The following is a 22921-nucleotide window of genomic DNA, read 5'->3' as shown; positions in this document are numbered from 1 at the left end:
TGATTTATTTGATAAATATCAAGCTGCTTATTTAAGTCATGGACTTCAAGCTTAACTCTAAGGCACAATGTCTGATTATCTAAACATCTAATTATAAATGTTAGACATGTAGGTGAGGATACCCTCTACACTTGAAGTCCAACGCATAATTAATATTATTTTTTAACCGATAACTTAGTAGGTAATAAATAATTATTGGACCGAATGTCGTAGTTTCACTATAATATATATTATAGTAAAAACAAAATAAACATTTTGGACCCTGTTGTTCTTGGTAATTTAATTTTAAAGAAAGATAAATAAAATATTATTATTTAATAATGTATTTTTAATATTATTATTTATATTGTAACATTAGAGCAGTGGTTCTCAACCGGTGTGCCGCGGCAAACTATTGTTCGAAAATGGCCGATTGATAAAACTATGACAGTTAAATGTAAATTAATTGTGCAGATATATATGCAGATAAAATGTATAGTATACACTGCACGGTTTTAACCCTACTGGATTTGGTGTAAAAAAAAAGCTAAAGTTTTGTTGTTGTCCAGTGTATGAGTGTACCGTGAACAAAATAAAGTTGAGAACCACTGCATTAGAGCGATGTTTCTTAATTAATGTTTCGTGAAACTCCAGTGCTTTTTTTCAAAATATTCAAAAAAGTTTACTTGAAAAAATCAGAGGTGGCTAGAGGGAAAAAGTCGTATTAGGCGTGCATATTTATAAAATATTATTATATTTAATATTACAAAATAATCAATTACAGTATGTAATGTACAATTAATAATAATATACCGTCAAGTTTTTTACAATATGAGAATGATCGAAAACTACCGTCGACAACGAAAAATTAGTAAGTGGTACAGAGACGTATTTAGACTTACTCCTAGGGGGGGGGGTTTATTTATTTTTAATCTAATGCCGGAAATGCCGGATCCACTTAGAATGGACTTCAGTGTAGTTATTTTTTAACACCCATCGGTATTTTGAAAGTTTCGCTTGTGTTTTATTTTATTTTTCACTAAGTATGGACTAGGGCTAATATGAAAATAATTTATTTTGTTTACCGCTATGGGACATTTAAACGTTATAAGCAATTGAGATTTAAATTGCGCTATAAATAATTTAAACGTTATTCAATTTAAGCGTTTAAACGTTATACAAATTTAAATGTTTAAAAAATGTTCTGTTTATCATTAATGACAATAAAAACGTTATGAACAATTTAGCGTTTTGCGTTATTTAAATTAGTGTAAAATTTGAAACGTTTTCAAATGTAGTATTTAGCAATCAATACTATGTAAAATAACATTACATATTTTAAATATTATATTATATATATTACCTTTAACCAGTGGTGTATTGGTAAATATATTTGTGAGTATACACACTAAAAAAATATGGATATTAATCCTAAAATAAATTTTCTTGCTTCGTTCGACAATTGTTTTCTCTCGATACGTTCGAAAAAATTTAATTAATCCTTTGTAACTACATGTTTATAACTTCTAATAACACTATAAAATATAATACCACAAGATACACATTTACAACGCGTTACAAATTAAGAATCATTGGCTGAATGTTCACACTCCATACTATTTTATTCAATGTTATTCACTACAGTTAACAAAATACATTAAACACAAAGTTCACTGTAATCTTCAACACCTAAATATTTCAATCAATCTTATGGTTCATAATAATTTTTTCCAATGAAATATTAAATTATTATTTATTATTTTGTTTTCGAGTTATTTAAGAAGCGTATACCTGTAAAATAATATTTTACATTAGGTATATGCCTAAAATCGAAAATCTGCTGATGTGAATACGCCGTATACCCGCGTATACGTACCAAGGGCGAGTTCGTTTACGTCCAAAAATGTACCCTTCCCTTCTCGACCAAAACAAAAATTTATATAATAAATTTAAAATAATAAAATAATGATATGCAATGTTTGATTATGATGGAAACTACTATAATATATTATTGACGATTAAGGGTTTTATTCACGTAGCGAGGTTTTAGATTCACATACATAGCATAATCCCATTTGTAACAGTATCAAGGTTTGTATAAAAATTAGTTTAGGCTTAGACTATAATTCCCTTTGGGACGAAGCCCCATCCCCCCGAAAAGTGCCACGCAGTGACACTCGAGTTGGTGAATTGATCCGGCAGGCGAAATGAACGAAGATCTAAAATTTTTAAAATTAAAATTCCGATTTTCCGGGAAAAAAAATGCAAACAATTTTCATTATGATAAGAGATCAAAATTAGATACAAAATATCGTTCTCCTTTATATTAATATTTTAATAATTATTGACAAAAAATGTACATAATTACTTTATTATTTTAAATTTATTACATAAATTTTTGTTTTGGTCGAAAAGGGAAGGGTACGGTTTTGGTCGAAAACGGCCATGCCCCGTACCAATACACCACTGCTGTTAACGAAATTTTTTTTTTTGTAATTCTCATAACTCATAACTTATAAATAAAGCAATCATATTTGTTCAAATTTGTTCAATAAAATGCACATACCATGTAAAATATGTATTTATTGCCAATTTATAACTTATGTATGGTGTATTACTACTAATGTTTCATTGGTGTTCACCGAAATTATTTTTAATGAGGCAGACCATATGAGTTTCGCGCCAATAATATTCAACGTATTTTCACAAAGCATATTTATAAATTATAATTGGTAATGCTTATCTATATATTATTAGTTAATACATTTATTGGTGTTTTTTAAACATCCTTTTTATATATATTTTATTTAGATTACCTAGTAATTTAAGTAAATTTTTACAAAAATAACAAAAATAATGTTCCAAATCTATTTTACTGATAGTTAAAAATATTTTTCCATGGCAATTTCTTTTATGTTTCAATCGTTAATCGTTTTCTGTTACGTTATTCTACATTAATTTTAGTCGTTTTTCGTTTCTGTTATCAATTTCAATCGCTTTTTGTAAATATAAACGTTATACTTATAACGTTATAAAATGATCCATATTAAAAAATTAAAAATGTTTTTCTCACATATGATCGATTCCTTAAATACGGATTCAAAGGGGGGCAATAGTCCCCTTCGCCCCCCTAAAATACGCCCCTGATGCGGTACGTGCCCATGTAATTATGACATTAAATTACGGTTTGGTTTCATACAATCGTCTTTGACTGTGCTTTGTGATTACCCTTTCTATGCTTACGATACTGTGCGTTTTGTTCGAGTGTCGGAACGTCGTGCAGTGCAGTAAGAATATGATATGTTAAATGAAAAGGCATTACTTCCTTTTATTTCAAAGTACTTACGTGAAACCTGTGCAGTCACTACAACCAAGTCTAAATATCGAAATAGGTTGACTTTAACGCGGACACTGACTTTCATTAACAAATCTTACGCTAAATATCGATAATATATGCTGTCACATTTAAGCTCATCTATCCCATTAAAATGTATGCACTAATTCATACCAATTTTATTATTATTTTTCCTGTTATTAATATCAAATATGTTACTTCTTAAATACAGTGATATCTTATAAATAATTTCATTTTATTTTTCTGCACCTACTTAGTATTTTAGTGTATTGTTTATGTTGCCATTTATTGACATATTTTGTTTACCTTATTTTTTTGAAAATAATTTTCATAGGGGTTTCGCATAAAAAAATATTATTTTTTGGTATCCAGTGATCAAAAATATTTTAAGAAATACTGCACGAGAGTATTGTTTTACACCTCACACAAATGTTGCGAAGAATAATATTTTATATTATTATTCCATGTCTCGAAATAGGGATTATGTTAAAAGGGTTCATAAGCAGTTTTGAGTACAAACATTTCATCGATATTTATCAGACATTTTAAAATAACGTAATAAAGCGATATACGCACGGCATCCGGGACACGACGACTTGGGTAGTAGTTACAAGTCTGTTGGTCTAGAACTCAATAAAAACCAAACATATGACACATAAAGACCAATGCATGTTATACCAAATTGAACGACAATAATGTTATATACGCACGACGTGAACATAGAGATGTGTGTGTGTGTATAACGCAATTATATAAAATAATAGTATTAAATCGTATACGCGTAGTATGAGGAAGGGCATCATTACCCTGAATAGTACACATATAAATTCGGGTAAGGTTTATAATAATATGTACTTTGTACATAAATATGTATTTTGTAAAGCACAATTAATCGATCATGCGCTATAGTTGTTAAAGACCGTTTTCGATTTTTTAATATAACCTACATGATTCCTCCCCATGTATAACAGGGACGGGGACGGGGTCACCGCTATACAATAAATTCATTTATTATTCACGAATACATACATATATTCAAGACCCACCGTAATTTAGTATGCGGTGCGAAATCAAGTAAAAGTGCCCTCGACGACGAAGACGGTGCATCGATCGCTTGGCGTATAAAATACACACACACACACACACACATATATATATATATATATATATATATATATATAATGTGTGTCTATATATAAACATAACATAAATATACATGTTTCTGCCGCAATAGTAATAATAATAATAGTAATAGTGGCGTAAAAAGGTCAACGTACCTAAAAAGAAAAAAAAGCTCGCTACATATTACCAACAAAATTATGTATATATATGTGCGTGTGTGTGTGTGTGTATACCAAGTCGTATTAACCGGTCAAGGTTGTATACTGTATAATAGTCGCTATATACTACGTCCTATTATCAAGCGCGAGCGGGGATTTGGTCAAGTTCGATTTTCCGTCATCATTATGTTATTTAAATTCGCTATCGCTGCTCCGCGTATAATAAACGTATTTGTACACGCACACACTCACTCACGATATTGCGGACTTGGCATAATAAACGATTATAATAATGTATTCACGCTGCTATATACTTGTATTGTACGCGAGCGTTCGTACGTGCTAAGCGTTGTGTTAAGTCATCGACGGTAAATTACAAATAACTTTTATTATATGCAACGATATTATAATATTGCGGTTAATGATATAAACACCTCAGTGACTTTTGTGGTGGACTCGATACGTAAGATATCTGCACATATAACAGTTGCGTTGTTTAGAGAGGGGCCATAGGGACAATGCCCCCCCTCCCCACAGGCATTTTTTGATCAGTTAGAAATTATCTCAAATCTACTACAGTCGTAAACGGGTAATTTCACAAAACAATCATTACCCGTATGTATTATTTTGACATGTTGATAGGTATTAAACGTGTATCTAGTTAAGATGAGATTCCTTAGGACGCGTCTGTAGACGCGCGGTCAACGCGGCTGCCGCGGTGCGGCCGAGATTTTGGATGCACCGATACTACTTTACTTATTTTTAAATAGAAACAGATTTCCTAGATCGCCGCAGACGCGCGTGACAGTCGCCTGCGTCAATAGACGCGCGGCCAGTATATGCAAATATATTATTATTTAATTAATAATTATAATTATTAGCTTCTTTTTCTACAATATGTCATCAAAATTAATTTTTTCGTACGAAGAAGATGTAATGTAATGTCTATTATACGCATTACATTTTATATCATCTTCTATTAGATTTAAAATATATGTGAATTGATCATAACTAAATCTAAAAAACTCTGAATTTTCTTTGATCACGGAATAAATGTTTCTCAATTAAAACACTGAAAAAAACCTTCAGATTTTCTAGTTTGAAACATATCATGGAAATTCTGGTTTATTTTAAACATAAATTTGATAAGTAATTCTTCGTCATCTATTTCTTCTAAAAGAAGAAGTTTAATAAGTGTCTTCTTTTTCTGCAGATAAGTGACATGATATCTACGTCCTACACTGCACTGTATATAATATTTTAGGTATTCACTATACACAATAAAATTAATAATTAACAATACACTGTTGACTGTTGAAACGTAGAAAAACAACTGAAGAAGGGCTCTAATAAATAATATTTTATTTTGTATGAAAAATATGAGCAGTGCGTCTCTTGCGGCTGTTTTAAAATTGCGTTTTAGAAATCCGTGATCGGCCGCGCGTCTTAATGAGTATATCATACGAGTATTTTATCTAAACTGAGCTTTGGTGTTCTGTCAAGAAATAATCAACTGTGAAGGTATATGTATCTTTAATTATATTTTACTGTGATAATTTTTAAATTTTATATGACACTTGACAAGTGAAATTGTGTGTACTTATAATAATACTTATTCATGGAGTTTGGGTATAAGAAAAGTATATAAATTATGTATAGAAGCATGTAAATGCGTGATTTCACATACATATATATATATATGTGTTTATATACTAACATCAAATTATATCGGCTCCTCTGAGTAAAAAATCAAAGTTGCCTCTGACATTAATACAAAATAAAGAATCGACGTAAATTGTAAGGAACGAAAAATAGAGTACCAATTTATAATTGCAAAAATATTAAAAAAAAATTCGGTATAGCACGTTAAACGTGTGTATGCGTAGAGAAAAATACTGATGATTTTAATGAATATGTTAATTATTAATGTTGATATAAGTTATGGTGTATAGTTAATGTACTGCACCAATCACGGAGAAGTACTTTTGATTACATATTTTTATAATTATACGAAATTTTTTGAGCTGTATTATGGAAAAAATATATTCTTTGAAAATAATATGTTTAAATAATCTATTATTACTTTTTCTAGTAAAATATATGGTTACTTATTTTCGTTTTATTAATATCTTAAGAAATATGAGCGTACTTTTTAATGATATTATATGCACTCATATTTTATTCCTATACAGTTTCTGGCATAAATTTATCAAAAAAATATAACAATTTATGGACTGAGGAACTCTTTATTATCAAACATGGGCACGACTTTTCCAACGCCATAAATCATGTTCCTAAAACTAAATTTCAGAATAAGACATGCGTATTTAATGAACGGAATTGCGTTAACATTTTGAAATTAAATAACTTGAGGAAAATAAGTAAAGTGGAAATGTTTATTATTCAAGAAGACTTTTTATTATATTATTCAATTATATAGCGCAATGAAATGAAGAAAATCTTGACGGTATTTATTTATTTATAAACTAAATGATACTTACATTCGGGTCTCATCCCGACGGTAAGACATTTTTTCAATCGACACTCTTGACATTTTCGTCTCATGTACATGTCGATCTCGCAGTTGTTGCCATATTTGCATTGGTACACTGCGTTTTTGGTAATGCTCCTCCGAAAGAATCCTTTGCATCCTTCGCACGTGAGGGCATTATAATGGTAACCGGACGATCGGTCGCCGCACACCAAGCATAGCTCTTCGGCGGGTCGATTGTTCAGTACAGCTCCTCCTAATCCGCCAGGACCTGTGGTGTTCACGCCACCACTGTTCACGGGAGCGTGGTTGAGTTTTTTCTTTTTCAATCCGTCAGAATGACTGCTGACACTAGACAGACTGTTGGGAGGAGACAACTCTTCTTTAACTAGAATAAAAATAAATAAAAACATGTACATAAATTATCTATTTATATACTTTCGTTGTTTTCATCTGGTGATTAGTTAAGACGTGAGGGAAAGGTTCCCGGGGAGGGGAATCGGGATTAAAGGAAGTAAACAGAACCCGAAAACCTGTTTTGGGAAACGGTGCAGTTGCTGCCGCCGCGGTATTGGGGCTACCGCGGAATGGTCGAACCCAGTGACCTTCATCGAAAACGTACACATTATTATTATACCATCACGTTTTTTTCCCTCCAAAATTTATCAGATACACGCACACATATATGAAATAAGTGTGTGTAGGTAAGTATTTATAATAATATACATCGTAATAGTTCTCGGGTGCGGGGGTTATTGTCCTCGAGTTCATTAATATTATAATAATAATAATTATTAACATCGGTGAGGTTACTGCGCAGCGTTTTCGGATCCATCGTATTTCCTAAGTTATAAACAATAATCAACAACAACAAGACTAGCCCGCAGTACATATATATATACTGTATAATATGATAAAATTTAATATAATATATATATATTCGACAATCAACACACCGGGAGGCCCTACATTATTTTTCCGTGTACAAATCGCCCGTATGACATAATATTTTTCTTGCCGGTGTATTATTCCGAGGGACGAGTCGGCGAGTATTACACATAACAATTGTAACAACGCAAGTATAATAAACCAACCGATGAACCAACATGCGTTTATCGAACGCCTATACAAGGCAACATCTAATGTAACCGGACGATAAGTGTAAATACGTATAAATATACTGTATACAATAGTATAATAGATGAGTATTTTTTTTTCCAAAGAAAAATCACTCGACGGCGTATCTTGCATCAAGGTCGTTCGTGTTTCGCAACAGTCGCCAACGAGTTTTCACGCGTATACACGTCATAGGTAACGCGCGCACGACGAATAGAAAATAATAAATGACATATTTTATTTATTATACGAGTCGCCAATGCACTGAATTTTATTTTTTTTTTTTGTTTCACATTTATAAATAAATTGCGCGTGTGTGCGTATTATTCATTGCTGGAGATGGGTATCTCCTCTACGCACACGACCTAGCCCAACAGAAATTCTCGAGAGACCTCGTAAACTACGCACACAGGCAGACAGACATTTGCATGAGAAAAATAAAATTATATACAAGGATATTATTTTTGTAATAAATAAATTAATTATAATATAATATATAAGGAATGTGAATGAAAGAAAAAATGATGGGCGTAGAAGGAGGAAAAAATAAATGATTCATAAGGATTTATTATTTATAGGTTTTACACATCGGATATATTGTAATAACAGGGCAGATGTTGAACTATTAACTATTCGTTAAACTGAATAAATATATATAACATGAATATGAATATTCATTAAACATTTTATACCGGTGGTCAACACAGAGATATATCGGCCGGAATATATTTCGCAGTAATTGCCGGAACCATCAGCCTCGGTGGGTACATACGTGTAGGCATGGCCGACGGTCTCAGTATGCAAATAATGTAAACTAACTTTTTATCGTGTGAAAACCAAATGCAAAATTATTGCAGTCGACAGAATCGTTTAAAAATATATGGTTACATTATATATTAAGGTTGTTCAAGCTCCTGCAGAATAGGACTTGTCTCGCACACTATTAGTTAAGAAAAAAACACATAGGTTTTGGTGGTTTAATTTTACATTTTGTTTCGCACTCAAATCTTTGAGAATATAGTTGAGCACCAATGTTCTGTTGTGTGCAGAGTGAATCGATTTCGAACGCCACAGGAACGAAATAATCACAGCGCCATTATATTACATTATTATTATTATTATTATTATTATTATGTTCCTGCCTATAAGTTGCGTACACAGAGAAGGTCCCCGAGTTTACTCGACGCGGTGTACATTGGAATAATAATATAATCATGTGCTGCCGGGCCGCCGCCGTCACCACTGTGCTATAGTGATGGCGTGCAGGCGTACAGCGGCGGCAAAGAGAATTCTAGGAACTGAAACCGGTTAAAGACGATTGTTGTGTATTGTGTCTGAAGCCAAGAGAATGAAAAAGCTGCGTGCTCGAGTAATATACTGCGTCGTACGTGTACGCGAATGTTTTAGTAGTATTTTGCCGTGGTGGAATTTTCCATGGTCGAATGGGTTGTGATACGAGAGAAATAGGAGAGGGGAGAGATACAGCCGCGGCAGTGTATTGTTGAGAGAAAATCGAATAAGTTGGTTTTGAATCAAAAGAAAAAAAACGTTTAAGGGAAATTAATTGTTTTATTAGTAGGTAAGAGATTTGCTTCGATAGCGTGCCGACCGAGGATAGGGTAGCAGTATTAATACTGAAAATATTTTATTATTTTAACGAACACGACGTTGGTGTGATGACGACGATCGTAGTGCGGGAAAATTAGTGCGCATATGCCGCCGTCGAGTAATTTACGTAGTCGGCAAGCGGAACAAATGGCAACGAGGAAAAAACTTGTAACCTATGAAGGCCATAGAATCAGAAAACCGCGAAGATCTGCGGTCTAGATATAAAAACCAGAACGGACGATGAAAATGGAAAACAAGATGGTTTTTCGTTTTTTTCTAATAATCATCATACAGGCAATTCAATTTTTTGTAGTTTTTCGACGTAATACGTTTTATTTTCCACTAGGTATATAAAATATTAATACATTGTTGTATTATTCTTGACGTGTATGTGTACATGACGCGTTCACACCCATTAGGCGGGTTTACAATATTATGTGTAAGGGAGAGATAAGGAAAACGGCTACATAGTGACAACAAATCTTAACGTTTTACCGGGCATGTTGATAAGGAGGTGAGGAGGTATAAAAAACACTGCAGTGAGCAGGTATTGTAAAAAATAAAAGTTGTCGACCGCTATACAAACACACAAGACACACTATTATTCTTTTGGTAGGTACAACAGAGTAATACAAAGGTTGAATGGCGGGTATAAAGAATATAGCAGTGCATACTTTGTGGGAGGACAATATACATACGTTTATATTCATATTGCTATAATTATTGTCGTCTAAGTATATTTGCTCAGTTGGATAATGATGATGATGATGATGATGATGATAAAAATAATGATAATAATAATAATAATAATAATAATAATATAATAGCCGTTTTAATGCACATAATGTACACACTGTATAGGCACGTGTACTCGGTAGAACAGAACGACTAAGGTTCATTCCTACTGCCACGGTCAAGTGAACATCATTGTTGTTGCGTTCTGCAGTTGTGAGAATCTTCCGTAACGCAAAAATCTCCGAATGTGTATTATTCATAGCAAGTAGAAAAATAATTAACGTGTAAGTAATCGGCTAGCGACGGTACTGGCAAAACTAAATAATGTATGTGCAAGTTACATCGTGTGTACCTACTACAATAATTGAATTGTACAATATTCATTAAGTCGATTGCGTAACACGAAAAAAACTGTTGGCCCCTAAGAATGATTTTGAAAAACTACAAGTATTAATACAGCAAGTATAAAGATCAACCAATATTTCCTACAGACACAAACAGACACACACACACGTAAAAGTAAAGTCTTACAGTTCTTATATAATATGATTATAAATCATAAAATATTATAATCTTATGATGTAAATTAACTGTAATAAAGAACTCAGCCCAGGTATTGAATAATATAATAAAATATATGAACTTTAATGTTAACAGATTTTTAATTTTGAATTAGTAACAATAGCTTTAAAATGAATAGTACGGGTTGTCCAAGTCATTTAAACACATTTACACGTATTTTAACTTATGATTAATTATACGAAATGTTGAGTTACCTATGTTAAAATACGCAAGACTAACAATTTATCGATCCTTGTCTAACATATGATGTTAACAATTGATATGAATTTGTAAATAATTTAAATCAGTATTTATTCATAATTTTTTTTCTTTGCTGGTACAAGGTTGAAACAAATTAATATTCAATTCATAACTTCCACAAAGTAGTCATATAAAACAGTATTAAATTTACTACAGGCTATTTAACGCGCAAATATTAATGATTGAGATAAAATGAATTAAAATCGAAAATAAACACATAATTAAAAAATAATTTTATACTTCGAAAGAATGTGCATTTATGATTTTGGTTTCCAGAATTTAGGTTTTTTGATGAAATTTTAATCGAATGAATTGATTAATAATCAATAAATACAACGAATTTAAAACCGGATGAACTTATGAGGGATTGCACAAAAATTAACACTCAGTCGGAAACTCTTGCGACTTAACGGGTCTATAGCAAATAAATTATTCGAACGGAAGGAAGTGGCCGCGAACGTGTTAAGAAATTTTGAAACGTTTTGGCATAATTCCAGCGTACTTACGATTCAAAACACTCACAACTAATAAGCATGAATCACGATTCACCTTAAACAAATTAAACCGGTTAATTATGACTCTTTGATGTACATCAAATTATATTAACACATGATAATATAGATAAAATTGCAATATTTTTTCAGTTGCAGAGAACATAAATAATATAATAAGTATATAGGCTCAAAATAGCTTTCATAAAATATACTATTATTAGTTCCTATATAATGAAAACACGAGTACGATTTTACGAAATTATTTTATTTTTATGGACATTATTCACTACTTAACTTAAAGAATTTGCATAAGCTTAAAACCTTTCCGATGTGAAATTATTGTATGTAACAAAGATAACTGAAAAAACGTCTGGATATCTTAATCTATTAATTGAGATATAACTATTTTCATAATTCCCAATGTTACATTTTTATTTTTTACGAGCACATAATAACTTTCATAAAGAAAATTAATATAAACAATAAAAAAATCTATAGTAGACATTTAAAAACATAATATGGTTATAAGTTTAAGCGCAAAATATTTGTTATAAAAACAATTCCATAATGTTGTGCTTAGATTCATTACACAAGTTATTTACTATCAAATAGTATTGTACGTATCAAGAACGTCATAATAGTTAAATAATGTGCAGGGAGTTTTCGGGCACAAAAAAAAAAAAAATAATAATAATAATAATACGAGAAAATGGAAAATTTCGGGCCATATTAGTATATATATAAAACAAATAATAACATGAGAAGAATTCAAATAGATTAATTAGTAAGTGTGATGTGCATTTATCGTGTTTGTGGGCCAAAATGTAGGCGTATTATACAAGAAGTATGCGCATTTATAACAAGTGGTAACCTCTTCCAGATAATCAGTTCTACTATATTATACATTTGTATATTCCTCATTGAATTTCATTTTTTCTGTCACACTGATTGATTACGCGCGGGGCACAGTATTTTTTTTTCAGAACTCGATGACAACAATGGCGGTGTGATCAATGAACAATATGCATTTAATTGGACGAGTGTTATTATTATTTTTTATAGTTGACATGTTAGAAAAGAGCTATTATTATTTGGGTGGGGGTGAGGGATAATGTTCAAGCCGAACGGAAAACGAAGTGTACTGCATTGCACAGCTTGTAATTCCACTAATTATTTCACAATCTGGTTTGTATAGCTTTTAAATGTAGTTATAAATGGAAGAACCAATTAAAAAATATATCAAATTATTTAAAATATATAAGACACATAACACATACATTTATGGCTTGTTATTAATTTGAATATTTTTCTAAGTAAAATTATAGATAGTAAATAACGAACATGTTACATTGACAATCGTGATGAAAGAATTTTGTCCTCTCAACTGCGCAACTACAATCATAATACTACCCCAGCAGCACAAATATGTCTGACAGATTATTATAAAATCACTGGACGCGGTCGTACGCCGTATATGTATGTAATTGGAGACCGCTGTTTTTACCTGTTATCAAAGGCACGGAGGAATTGTGTTGTGTATTGAACCGGTTCATTAAAGTATCCTGTTGGTACCGTTGTTGGTGAGTGTATGAGGGCTGTTCGCCAAAGCTGTCGTCGAGTTCCTGGAGGAACTCGAAGCTTTCCCGAGTCATCGGGCTGTTGTTGGTGCTGAAGAACGCATTGATGAACATACTCGTCGCCGAGAAACCGGTGGCGGCCGAAGAAGATGACGACGAGGTGACTTCGGATGACGAAGTCATAGCCCCATCGTTTTGGGATGCCAGTCGTAACATGTCGCCAAATTAGATGGCAGTTTACATGTGGAAAGCAGCAGAGCGGACTTTGCGTCACTAGCCCGATCAGTGTAGTCGAGGGAAATGTAATACCGAGAGGAGAATAGCTGTACTTCTGTAAAATTGTCCACTATATACAACCATGCATATAGATTCACGCTGCGTGTTAATATGTTTCACCGCTGTTTTTTCGAAGGGCCGAAAGACTGCATGACGACTCCCCGGGGAACTCCCACTCCCCTGAATTCTTGGATGGGAAGAACGATGCGGCGGAGTGAAGATAATTTACAAATTTTTATTCTACAACATTGCTCTGATGCAGTAATGTCATGTGAATGTGTTTCTTATAATACTACGTATATAGGAACCAGCAGCGATTTAATAACGTGACGTCATTGTACACAATAGAATCTTTTGTGCTCCATCATCGGCCCATCAAATAGGTTTTTTCTTCTTCTTTATACGATATACTAAACATATTATGCAGATGTCAAGATAATTATCTACATTGCCGCAGCAGAGATCTATAACACGCGTTATATCGTAGAATATTAATAAAAATGTATTTAATTTTAATTTTTAAAATTGTAATTCTAATATATTAGTACGGAGCTGATGAATAGTTGAAAATGCATGTACAGTCTTTAATCAGTACATCAATGCGATAATGGTCGTCAAATACGAGGCACATATAATTTTTTCACAAACCCATTAAGCTAAGCGGTTTTCTGTTTATCCGTAACGTATATAAGGTCATTAACATTGAGTCAGGGTATCTGTATGTCATTACAAGAGTCTCAAAAAGTCCATTAAAAATAACATTCCATGATGCATGTTAGGCGCGATACGAGCGTCGTCGTCTATATTGTGATCTTAATAGAAATATTTATGCCCATAACAAATATGTTTAGCCAGTACCCACAATTAGTCTTTTAATTAGGTTTTGTGCAGTCCAATATTGTTGGATTGTTTAATGTACATTAAATACTTTAACCATTTTGTATATATATATATATATTTATGATTGTGCCTAAAAGTTTTATAATATATTATAGGGAACATCGAATGAAATACGGCGATTTAAAAAACAGCTTTGAAACATATTTTGTCACAGGAGTGTTTAAAGGTCGTCGTTTTAATATGCTTCTAATAGACATAATAACAATAATAATGCTTCAATAATTTTAATTAATTTAACTTTAGTAGGTACTTTGGGTAAAATTAAATTAGCTTTTACTAATACAAGTTAAAATTATAGCTTAAAGTTTGTCAAAGAAATTTAAGTAAACAAATAAACAAAGTACCAAGAAATCAACAATTGTAAGAAAAATAAATTATACATATAAGAAGAAGACGTAATTTGACTTAAAAACACACGTTATATGGCCGTAATACACGAATAATTGAGTTTTACGTACTATCGCGTAATAATTATTACTTACAGTGGTCGATTCATATAAAGGTAAGTAAAACCCTGAACGAGTGATAATTATAAAACGAAAATATAACGTGTATTTTTACATTGTCATCATAACGTACTTCTTCTTCGTCATAATCCGACAGAATGTCTATGGTCATAACCGCATAATTAATATTTATTAAAACGACACCCGTTTTGTTTACCATAAAATGTCTCGTACCTCGTACAGCGAGAATGGTATGCGGCGGAAGAAAAGAAATAAAAAATAAAAATAAAAAACACCGAAACACAAAAGTGTTGGAACTTGACAAACACAAATGAATCGTTTGTCGAAAACATACAATTACAAAAATCGAACTCGCATTTCATAAGAATAAATGAATAATATAAACGCACACGAAAAGCGTCTGGTCCGAGAAAAACGTAACACGCGGCAGCGAGGACGAGAGAGACTTGAACGCGCGACGGGATGACACTGCCGGACCGATGAACTTGAACTGGCGGCTGCAGGTGAGAGAGAGTGCGACGTCCGGGCGGCGACGGCATTGGCCTCCGATATCAACACAACACGAGAGCGCCGCCGCCGCCGTTATGGCCGTCAGGTGGGGATAAGTTCAGGGCCACGCTTTGCTCCCCCGCCTACCCGTTCGATATACCACCACCGCCCCCACTACGAATGACGACCGAGACGAATAAACAAACTACGCCGTCACCAGAGCACCGTAACCCCCCTCCCTCTTCCACCATCGAAGTTACGTTGTATAAAATATAACAGCGACGAAAATAACAATAAATAATAATAATATAAATTAAAAATAATTATGGTAATATGGAATAAAATAATTCGAGATGTCTAGCAACAGCAGCAGTAGGTTTCATAGCGTTGGATGAAGATGCCGACGAGAGACGAGACGGGCGTGCTGGTGCGTGCGAGTGAAAATAAAAATGAAGAAAATTAAAACGCTCCCTCTTCGTTGGTATATTACCACACACATGCACCACTCTCTCGGGCAGAGAACATAATATTCTTTAGTGAAAGTACTCTCTCCGCGCGTGCGGTCCGTTGTCGTGTCACCGTCACTGCAGCTCGTGTATAAAACACGAACGACGTACGCACATGCTTGCATCGTAACAACAACGTTTTAGGATGTATTATTTGTATTATTTGTTGTTCTTTTCATTTTTTCTACCAAACCTGTATAATTTTAAATGTGCCACACGATTTCCAATGACGAACACATAACAATAAACAACAATAATCTATATTTCATCAACAACCCGTTGATTTGAGAGATGTACTTCAAATTCTTAGATTCTCTCCCATCCCTGCGCCCCACCTCAACGTTGTCGTTGTATTTTACGATTCGGTCATTAAGATGATGAGTGTAGAGGATAATTTACTACCCTGCCGTATACAATGTCGTCCATCGTATTATCCTTCGCATAATAAGAAAATATTATTCATTGTTTGATCATTATTATAATTTTCTAATCACCGTGCTTACAATCAAATATATAGATTTCGAACTATACGTTTTCGTTAACAAGACTTTATATGTGGAAAAATAATTTAAATTTTTTTCTCAGATTAATTTTTCAAAGTTTACAAACATACAGAATAATATTTATTTTCAATACCAGCTATATTATAATTTTACATATATTGTACATTATTAATCAAGTAATAATAATTTATTAGTTTACAAATGATCGATGAAAACTCTTTTTTTTTGTACATCACAAAATAGTTAGTTTATAGAAAAGTAAATTGTTATTATATACAAAATTATACGGCTTAATGTTATAATACAATCGGATCACGTGGCTGATTGTTGAGAGATTCTCGAGACGTGGTCGTACATTTTAATGACTATAAGGGTAAATATTAATTTATTCGTATCATACGCCAGTGATTAATAGATATTTTTTTATACTAAGAAATCCATAAATAACTGTATTATAGAAGATGCTTACATACGGTTTTCGAGCTAGATCATATATTACACTATCTAAATATATTATAAATATATGCACATCAGACGAGATATAGGAAAACCAATACGCATTAGCAGTAGATTCTGGTTTATTAAGATTTATCAAAACGGATTTAGTTTCTTTATATATACATTTCGGTAAGATAAAGATAGAAACTATAAAACAGCAGAGGGGCGAGGTTGCGGCAGGTTTCTTAGAAACGATTTCAATGCACACCTTGTGAGCGGGGTTAAAAGCCGAAAACATCAACATCAACCCCCTCTAGGTACAGCAGGTGTTACATATTATTATACAACCCTCTCTCGGTATTTCCAACCTTTAGACATTCTTTACGATGTTCGTAATATAAGACACACGGTGAATAAAACTCGTTAAGCAATACGCTGCGTCTATGTATATAAATGTCAGTACTTATAGCAGGTACAGAGAGAAAAAACCAGTTTCATTTGTTGATTTTGCTTCTCTCTCAGTTCGAAAAAAAAATAGTACTCTAGAGGGATATACTGCAGAAGGTCCTGTATATCGACATTATATGTATATATACCAACGGTTCTATACACGACCTACGTTACCCTGTGATGGTTTTTTTTATAACAACGATTTAAATTTACGAGCTTGGTAGAACCATCTGGAGATCGTACGATCATAAAAGGAAATATCTGTGCATATAAAAGTGGAAATGAAATAGAAAAAAAATATTCTGCGAATGCATATAATCGTTGATGTTTTACAATCTAATTAGATGCTCACAAAACGAAATTATCAGGTTAGTACGTAATGAGGTAATACTAAACACTACATTAATTCACGTACATTTATAGACATGTGTAGACCAACCGATATTAATCTGATACTAATGGAAATTTTGTCGTGGTATTTTATGCATAAATATTTAAATTAAAACGCAATATCATTGGCGATAAGACAGAATATTAATCGAAATAAATAAATAAAATAGCTTTATTACTATATATATACAGATTGTATAGAAACATTTACGCTCGATCATCATGGTTTAATAGGCACAGGACTTATAATTTTGTAATTCACTTAAAATGCCATCGTCGTATTTTAGTATATGCTGTAATATTGGTCAGAGGTAAATAATACAATGATAATAAAAATAATAAAAAAAAAATACTTTATGTAAAAATACGTAATATAAATATGAGAAATTCAGTATGACGACATTAAAATTATATTACGAACTAAAAAGAAAATAAAAAATTGAAATCTCACATTTAAAATTATTATAAGAACATAAAATTTTGATTAAAAATTCAATGTTACAACAGATTATACGAATCAGGAGTAACCAAATCTTAATTTAACCGTGTTTCACTTTTGAACAATTACTTAGACGGCTAGCTAGACCGTAAGATAATTTAACTTAACGTTTATATAGATACATCGAATCATGCAGAATAATAATTATATTCAGTGATGTCTCTATATATTTTTATTGAGTGTACTACACACACCAATATGTGTCTGTATATGGTAATTTTTAAGATTCGTACAGTGATGGTAGCCAACAAGGAGGAGGTGTAAAAACTAATAAAAAAAATTGAAATATACACTTTTTCTTTTCTGTATTATAAATATTTAATAATTTAAATAAGTTGTCAAAAAAATCTTACGGATTAACACTAGCATCAACTGCGACGTGTAGATTTCGTAGATAACCGGCACTCATGTATTTACTTGGATATACTCCAATAGTAATATCTAAATATACAATACAATCATAGTTTATAAATAAAATTATATTATGCTATTATTGATATATCCAATTTTATGTATGCTCCACGAACTGTTGCCCTGTAAATTGCCATTTGGCATAAATATATACACAATACAATAATACAGGAAGTATAATATTAAACCGTCTATTACTTCATAGTAATGGATTGATTCATCTGACATAAAAATTAATATTCATTACCAAATTAAGCCAAAATTAAAACATTTAACACCAGTTTTAAACTTTATTTTATAATTCTTCGCGAACTGCTTCAGAGTATACCCCAGGATTTTCAAAATAGTGTTGAGATTATACGGCGTATATATAGTTTAGATTATGAGAACACCATTGATTAAATTATGCTGATGATAATTTTTTAAGAGAAAATTTCAACACTTGGTTATATAGGAAGTTATTTAAAGATTACAGTATATGTAATGGATATTAAAAGTAAAATTAAATTACTGCTACAGGGAAACGTACGCGAAGGAAAAATTTAATTATTTACTGCTCTAACATCATCAATAACAATAATTTAAGAAAAAGAATCTTTATTAAAAAATATTAATTTCTACAAGGAATAATATAATTATTTAAAATTTTAACTCATTAAGTTTAAATTAAATAAAAACCATATTGACTAAATTAGTAATTGATTTTGGAAGTATTAAAATACGAAATAATTTAACCTCACGTCCTTGCCGTAAGTTAATAAGTATAATAAATTAAATAGAAAATCACATAATATTTGTAAAAATAACAGTTACAAACATAGTTATTTTTCACGTAACATATCTTTTGAATTTTTATTTTATTAAGTGATGAAACTTGTTAGTTTTGTTTCGTCGTTTTGTAGATTATTTAAGCTTTGGAAAATAACTTGCTGACAATGTAAATATACGACAAAGAATACTGAGGGGTCGATCTTGATTCTTGATATGTTATTAAAATTATTTTAAACAGGCATGGGTACCTACGTTAAAAAATTAACTCACATTTACCTTCATTAATCTATTAAATAAAAAAAAATAAAAAAATAAACTCATTAAGACAACAATGAAAAATTGCATGTTTGCAAAGTTGTAGACAGTGATTTAATATAATTACTGCGTCTCGCTTAAACTATATATTATTTTAGAATTCAAATGTTAACATGTCTTGCAATGAGTAATTCAATAATAAAAATTTTAAATTACAGTCCTTATAAATACTTATAAGGTTCCAATGGTTCCAATAAAAGCGTACGAGATTTTTCACAATGTTCAAGCTCTGTTCAACCGTATTATAATCAGTTTTTTCTTTGCTCACATGTTTTATTCTTTGGCAACGTTTTAAGCATCGATAGGTTTTTGCGCCGCCATAGTTTTTTTTTCCGTTTGCTTGTCACGGATGCGTTAACGTCGTAATAATAACAATATATACGCAACTCCCGCTGGCATTGTTAAAACTTATAGTACGAGAGATATTTCGATCGATAACATAGTGTTTTTTATGCGTCCCAATCTTTTCTCGGCGTCCGCGCGCGCGTCAAACAACGGTGATGACAAACATTGTTGCAGCACTGTTCTGTCTTTTTCGGCGTTAATTCCTAACGTGATAACCCACACAAAAATCTCTCCATCCAAGCACATAGGAACGAGTAATAACTATTAAAATTTATAAAATTCGATGATGTTTCTTTTTTTAAATTATTTTCATATGCACGTGTTTTGCATATATAATTATTTAAGGTACATACACGTCATTTCTGGTACACGCGAAAAAAAAACCATAATAACTATAACTGCGCCTCAACGATTTGTAGTATGTGACGACGTACGCCTACGGTCTCGGTGCTATTGAGCGTATTTGGTCGTCGTTCTACAGTCGAAAAAACTATTATTACATTTTTGTCGTATAAAAGGCACATATAAGCGAATACATATACATGGAGTATTATACACACACAAGAGTCTATCGCAATGTGGTAAATAGTATTCTTGTCTATGGAGTAATATATACCTGTATATATATATTATATGGGGCCTGCCTGTGGGGAAATTTTCATTCAACCTATTCCCATTCAATAAGCAATTTTAACGAGCCGAATCATTAAAAAATACTGCTCTCCTCCAAAGTTATTGAACGCGCGCACATATCGCCCTATCGTCCGTATGTTAATAAACATCTATACTCGTAGAAGATATCTACTATTATTACATCGCTGCGATGCGTTTACAGGTGTACGGTATACCGGTGTACGTACGTATAAAACAATAATAATAATAATACATTTTGTTCACACTAAATAACACAACCAACTTACACAACACTAACGACAGAAACGCACCGACGTTAAAATCACCGACACGTCATTTCCTCTTGACGCGAGATCAACACATAAATACATCTCATATTATTCCGGGCACCCCGAAATGTGCTGAGCGCGCGCGTGTGGTTCTCCAAGGACAACACTCACGCGGTAATGTATACTTATTACTATGTATTAGACAGGTACATATAGATAGGTACACGCGCAAAGTGCCCGATGACTAAACGTAAAAATATTATATGTTATTAGGCTGGGCAGAGATATCAACAACGCATATAATGTACGTACGAAAGCGGCGAATGGCTGTTATTATTATTATTATTTTGTAGATATAGGTATTTACGATTTTGTTTGGTGCGCGCGCGCGCGCGTTTTGTTGGTGCTGTGTGCTACGAGTCACCTCGTATATGCATTATTCGCCGCGAGGTTGCCGCCCGCCACCGTTACTTGCACAGATTTCTATTTTATCTCATATTTTTCGTCTTTTTGCTTTGTATTATTTTTTCTCTATTTCTTGACCGCCATTTCAAGCGACTGCATAGTCTACGGTGTCGGCAAACACCGAATTAATTGTTGATGTATGTACATTTACAACAGATACGCATTGCTATGAACGAAATTTTTTTTTCGGAAATAATATATTGTAAAAGCATTATTAATGAATGGCCCTATTGTATTTGTAAATGTTTTTAACCATTTGCATACCTATGTATTTGTATATTTATTACTTCACATAATATTACTATATTGTCTCAAACAATAAGTGTAATGATATGGTTTTGAACGTGAGAAAAGCGATTTGGTTTATTTCCAGCATACATTACAATATAGGTATACTGCATTATAAATAATGTAATTTAAATATAATAGGTATGCGTCTATAAGCGAGTCTGGTGCAGTGATTGACATTTTATTTTTTCCTAAGAAGTCCTTACACCATCACTCTGTAAGGAACACTTGATTTTAGTGTTATATTAATGGAAATATATAGGTACGTGTACTATAGAGCGGATGATACGGTTGCAAGGTTTACAGTGAAAATCGGCAGCAGAGTAGTTTCCACATTAAAAATATGTCCTTGAAAAAAAAACAGATCGGGAAAATAGTCTTGAAAACCAAAACATATAAAAAAGTAAAAAAAAAAAAAAAATCGGTGGAAAATCGATGTTGTTGTTTAGTGTTGTAACCGTGATGATGACGATAACTTCGTATCCCATCTGTAATGCGGGCGAGGGGCAATGGAGAAGTGGAAATTTGCTTTCGTCAGAACGGAAAAAAAAAAATCAGTTTCGGTTGTCACAGATTGACAGGTTGATTGGACTCGGCCCAAAACATTGAATCACCATTGTATTATGATAAAACGCGCGTATATGCCTGTACGTAACTGAGTGTTGAGCAGTATAGTTTTTAATGTTTTTAATAATAGTAACAGTAATAATGATCTGAAAAGACGCACGCGGTTAAAATCGTCTGGACGTGTAGTAATCACGTAAATATAAAAACAGAGGAAGCAGTGGTATGTTATGAACGGTGAGTACAATATACGTGTATACGATGCCTGTGCGCGCGCGCAGAGGTTGGAATAAATAAATAAGTGAAAAAAAATGAATTTATTCCATTTCTAGACGCGAAGTCTGCGGCAATAATTCAATGTCGGCCGTCAACGCATTACCGAGAAAATACGTAACTACGGCGATAAATAATATAATGATGATAATGATGATAATAATGATAATAATAATAATAATAATAATAATAATAATAATAATAATAATAAT

At 32.3% G+C, this 22921-nt stretch overlaps 1 protein-coding gene across 3 annotated transcripts in view; it reads right to left on the bottom strand.

Annotated features, from left to right (window-relative positions):
* LOC112687021 (ecdysone receptor) overlaps window positions 1-22921 on the bottom strand; it is a 45857-nt gene that overhangs the window by 3361 nt on the left and 19575 nt on the right. The window contains exons 1-3 of one of the 3 annotated variants that reach the window (XM_025559540.1): window positions 15297-15595; window positions 13385-13788; window positions 7116-7493 (exon numbers count right to left, since the gene is read on the bottom strand). In XM_025559540.1, coding sequence (XP_025415325.1) covers window positions 7116-7493; window positions 13385-13673 — 667 coding nt within the window. In that variant the 5' untranslated portion in view covers window positions 13674-13788; window positions 15297-15595. Of the gene's footprint in view, window positions 1-7115; window positions 7494-13384; window positions 13789-15296; window positions 15596-22921 lie in introns of those variants that run through there. The other 2 variants (XM_025559539.1, XM_025559538.1) reach the window with 2 other exon arrangements.

This window comes from Sipha flava, unplaced genomic scaffold (assembly GCF_003268045.1).
Source record: "Sipha flava isolate LNK unplaced genomic scaffold, YSA_version1 32_pilon_pilon, whole genome shotgun sequence".
In the NCBI taxonomy this organism is placed as follows: Eukaryota; Metazoa; Arthropoda; class Insecta; order Hemiptera; family Aphididae; genus Sipha; species Sipha flava.
This window is presented reverse-complemented; position numbering and strand designations above follow the sequence as displayed.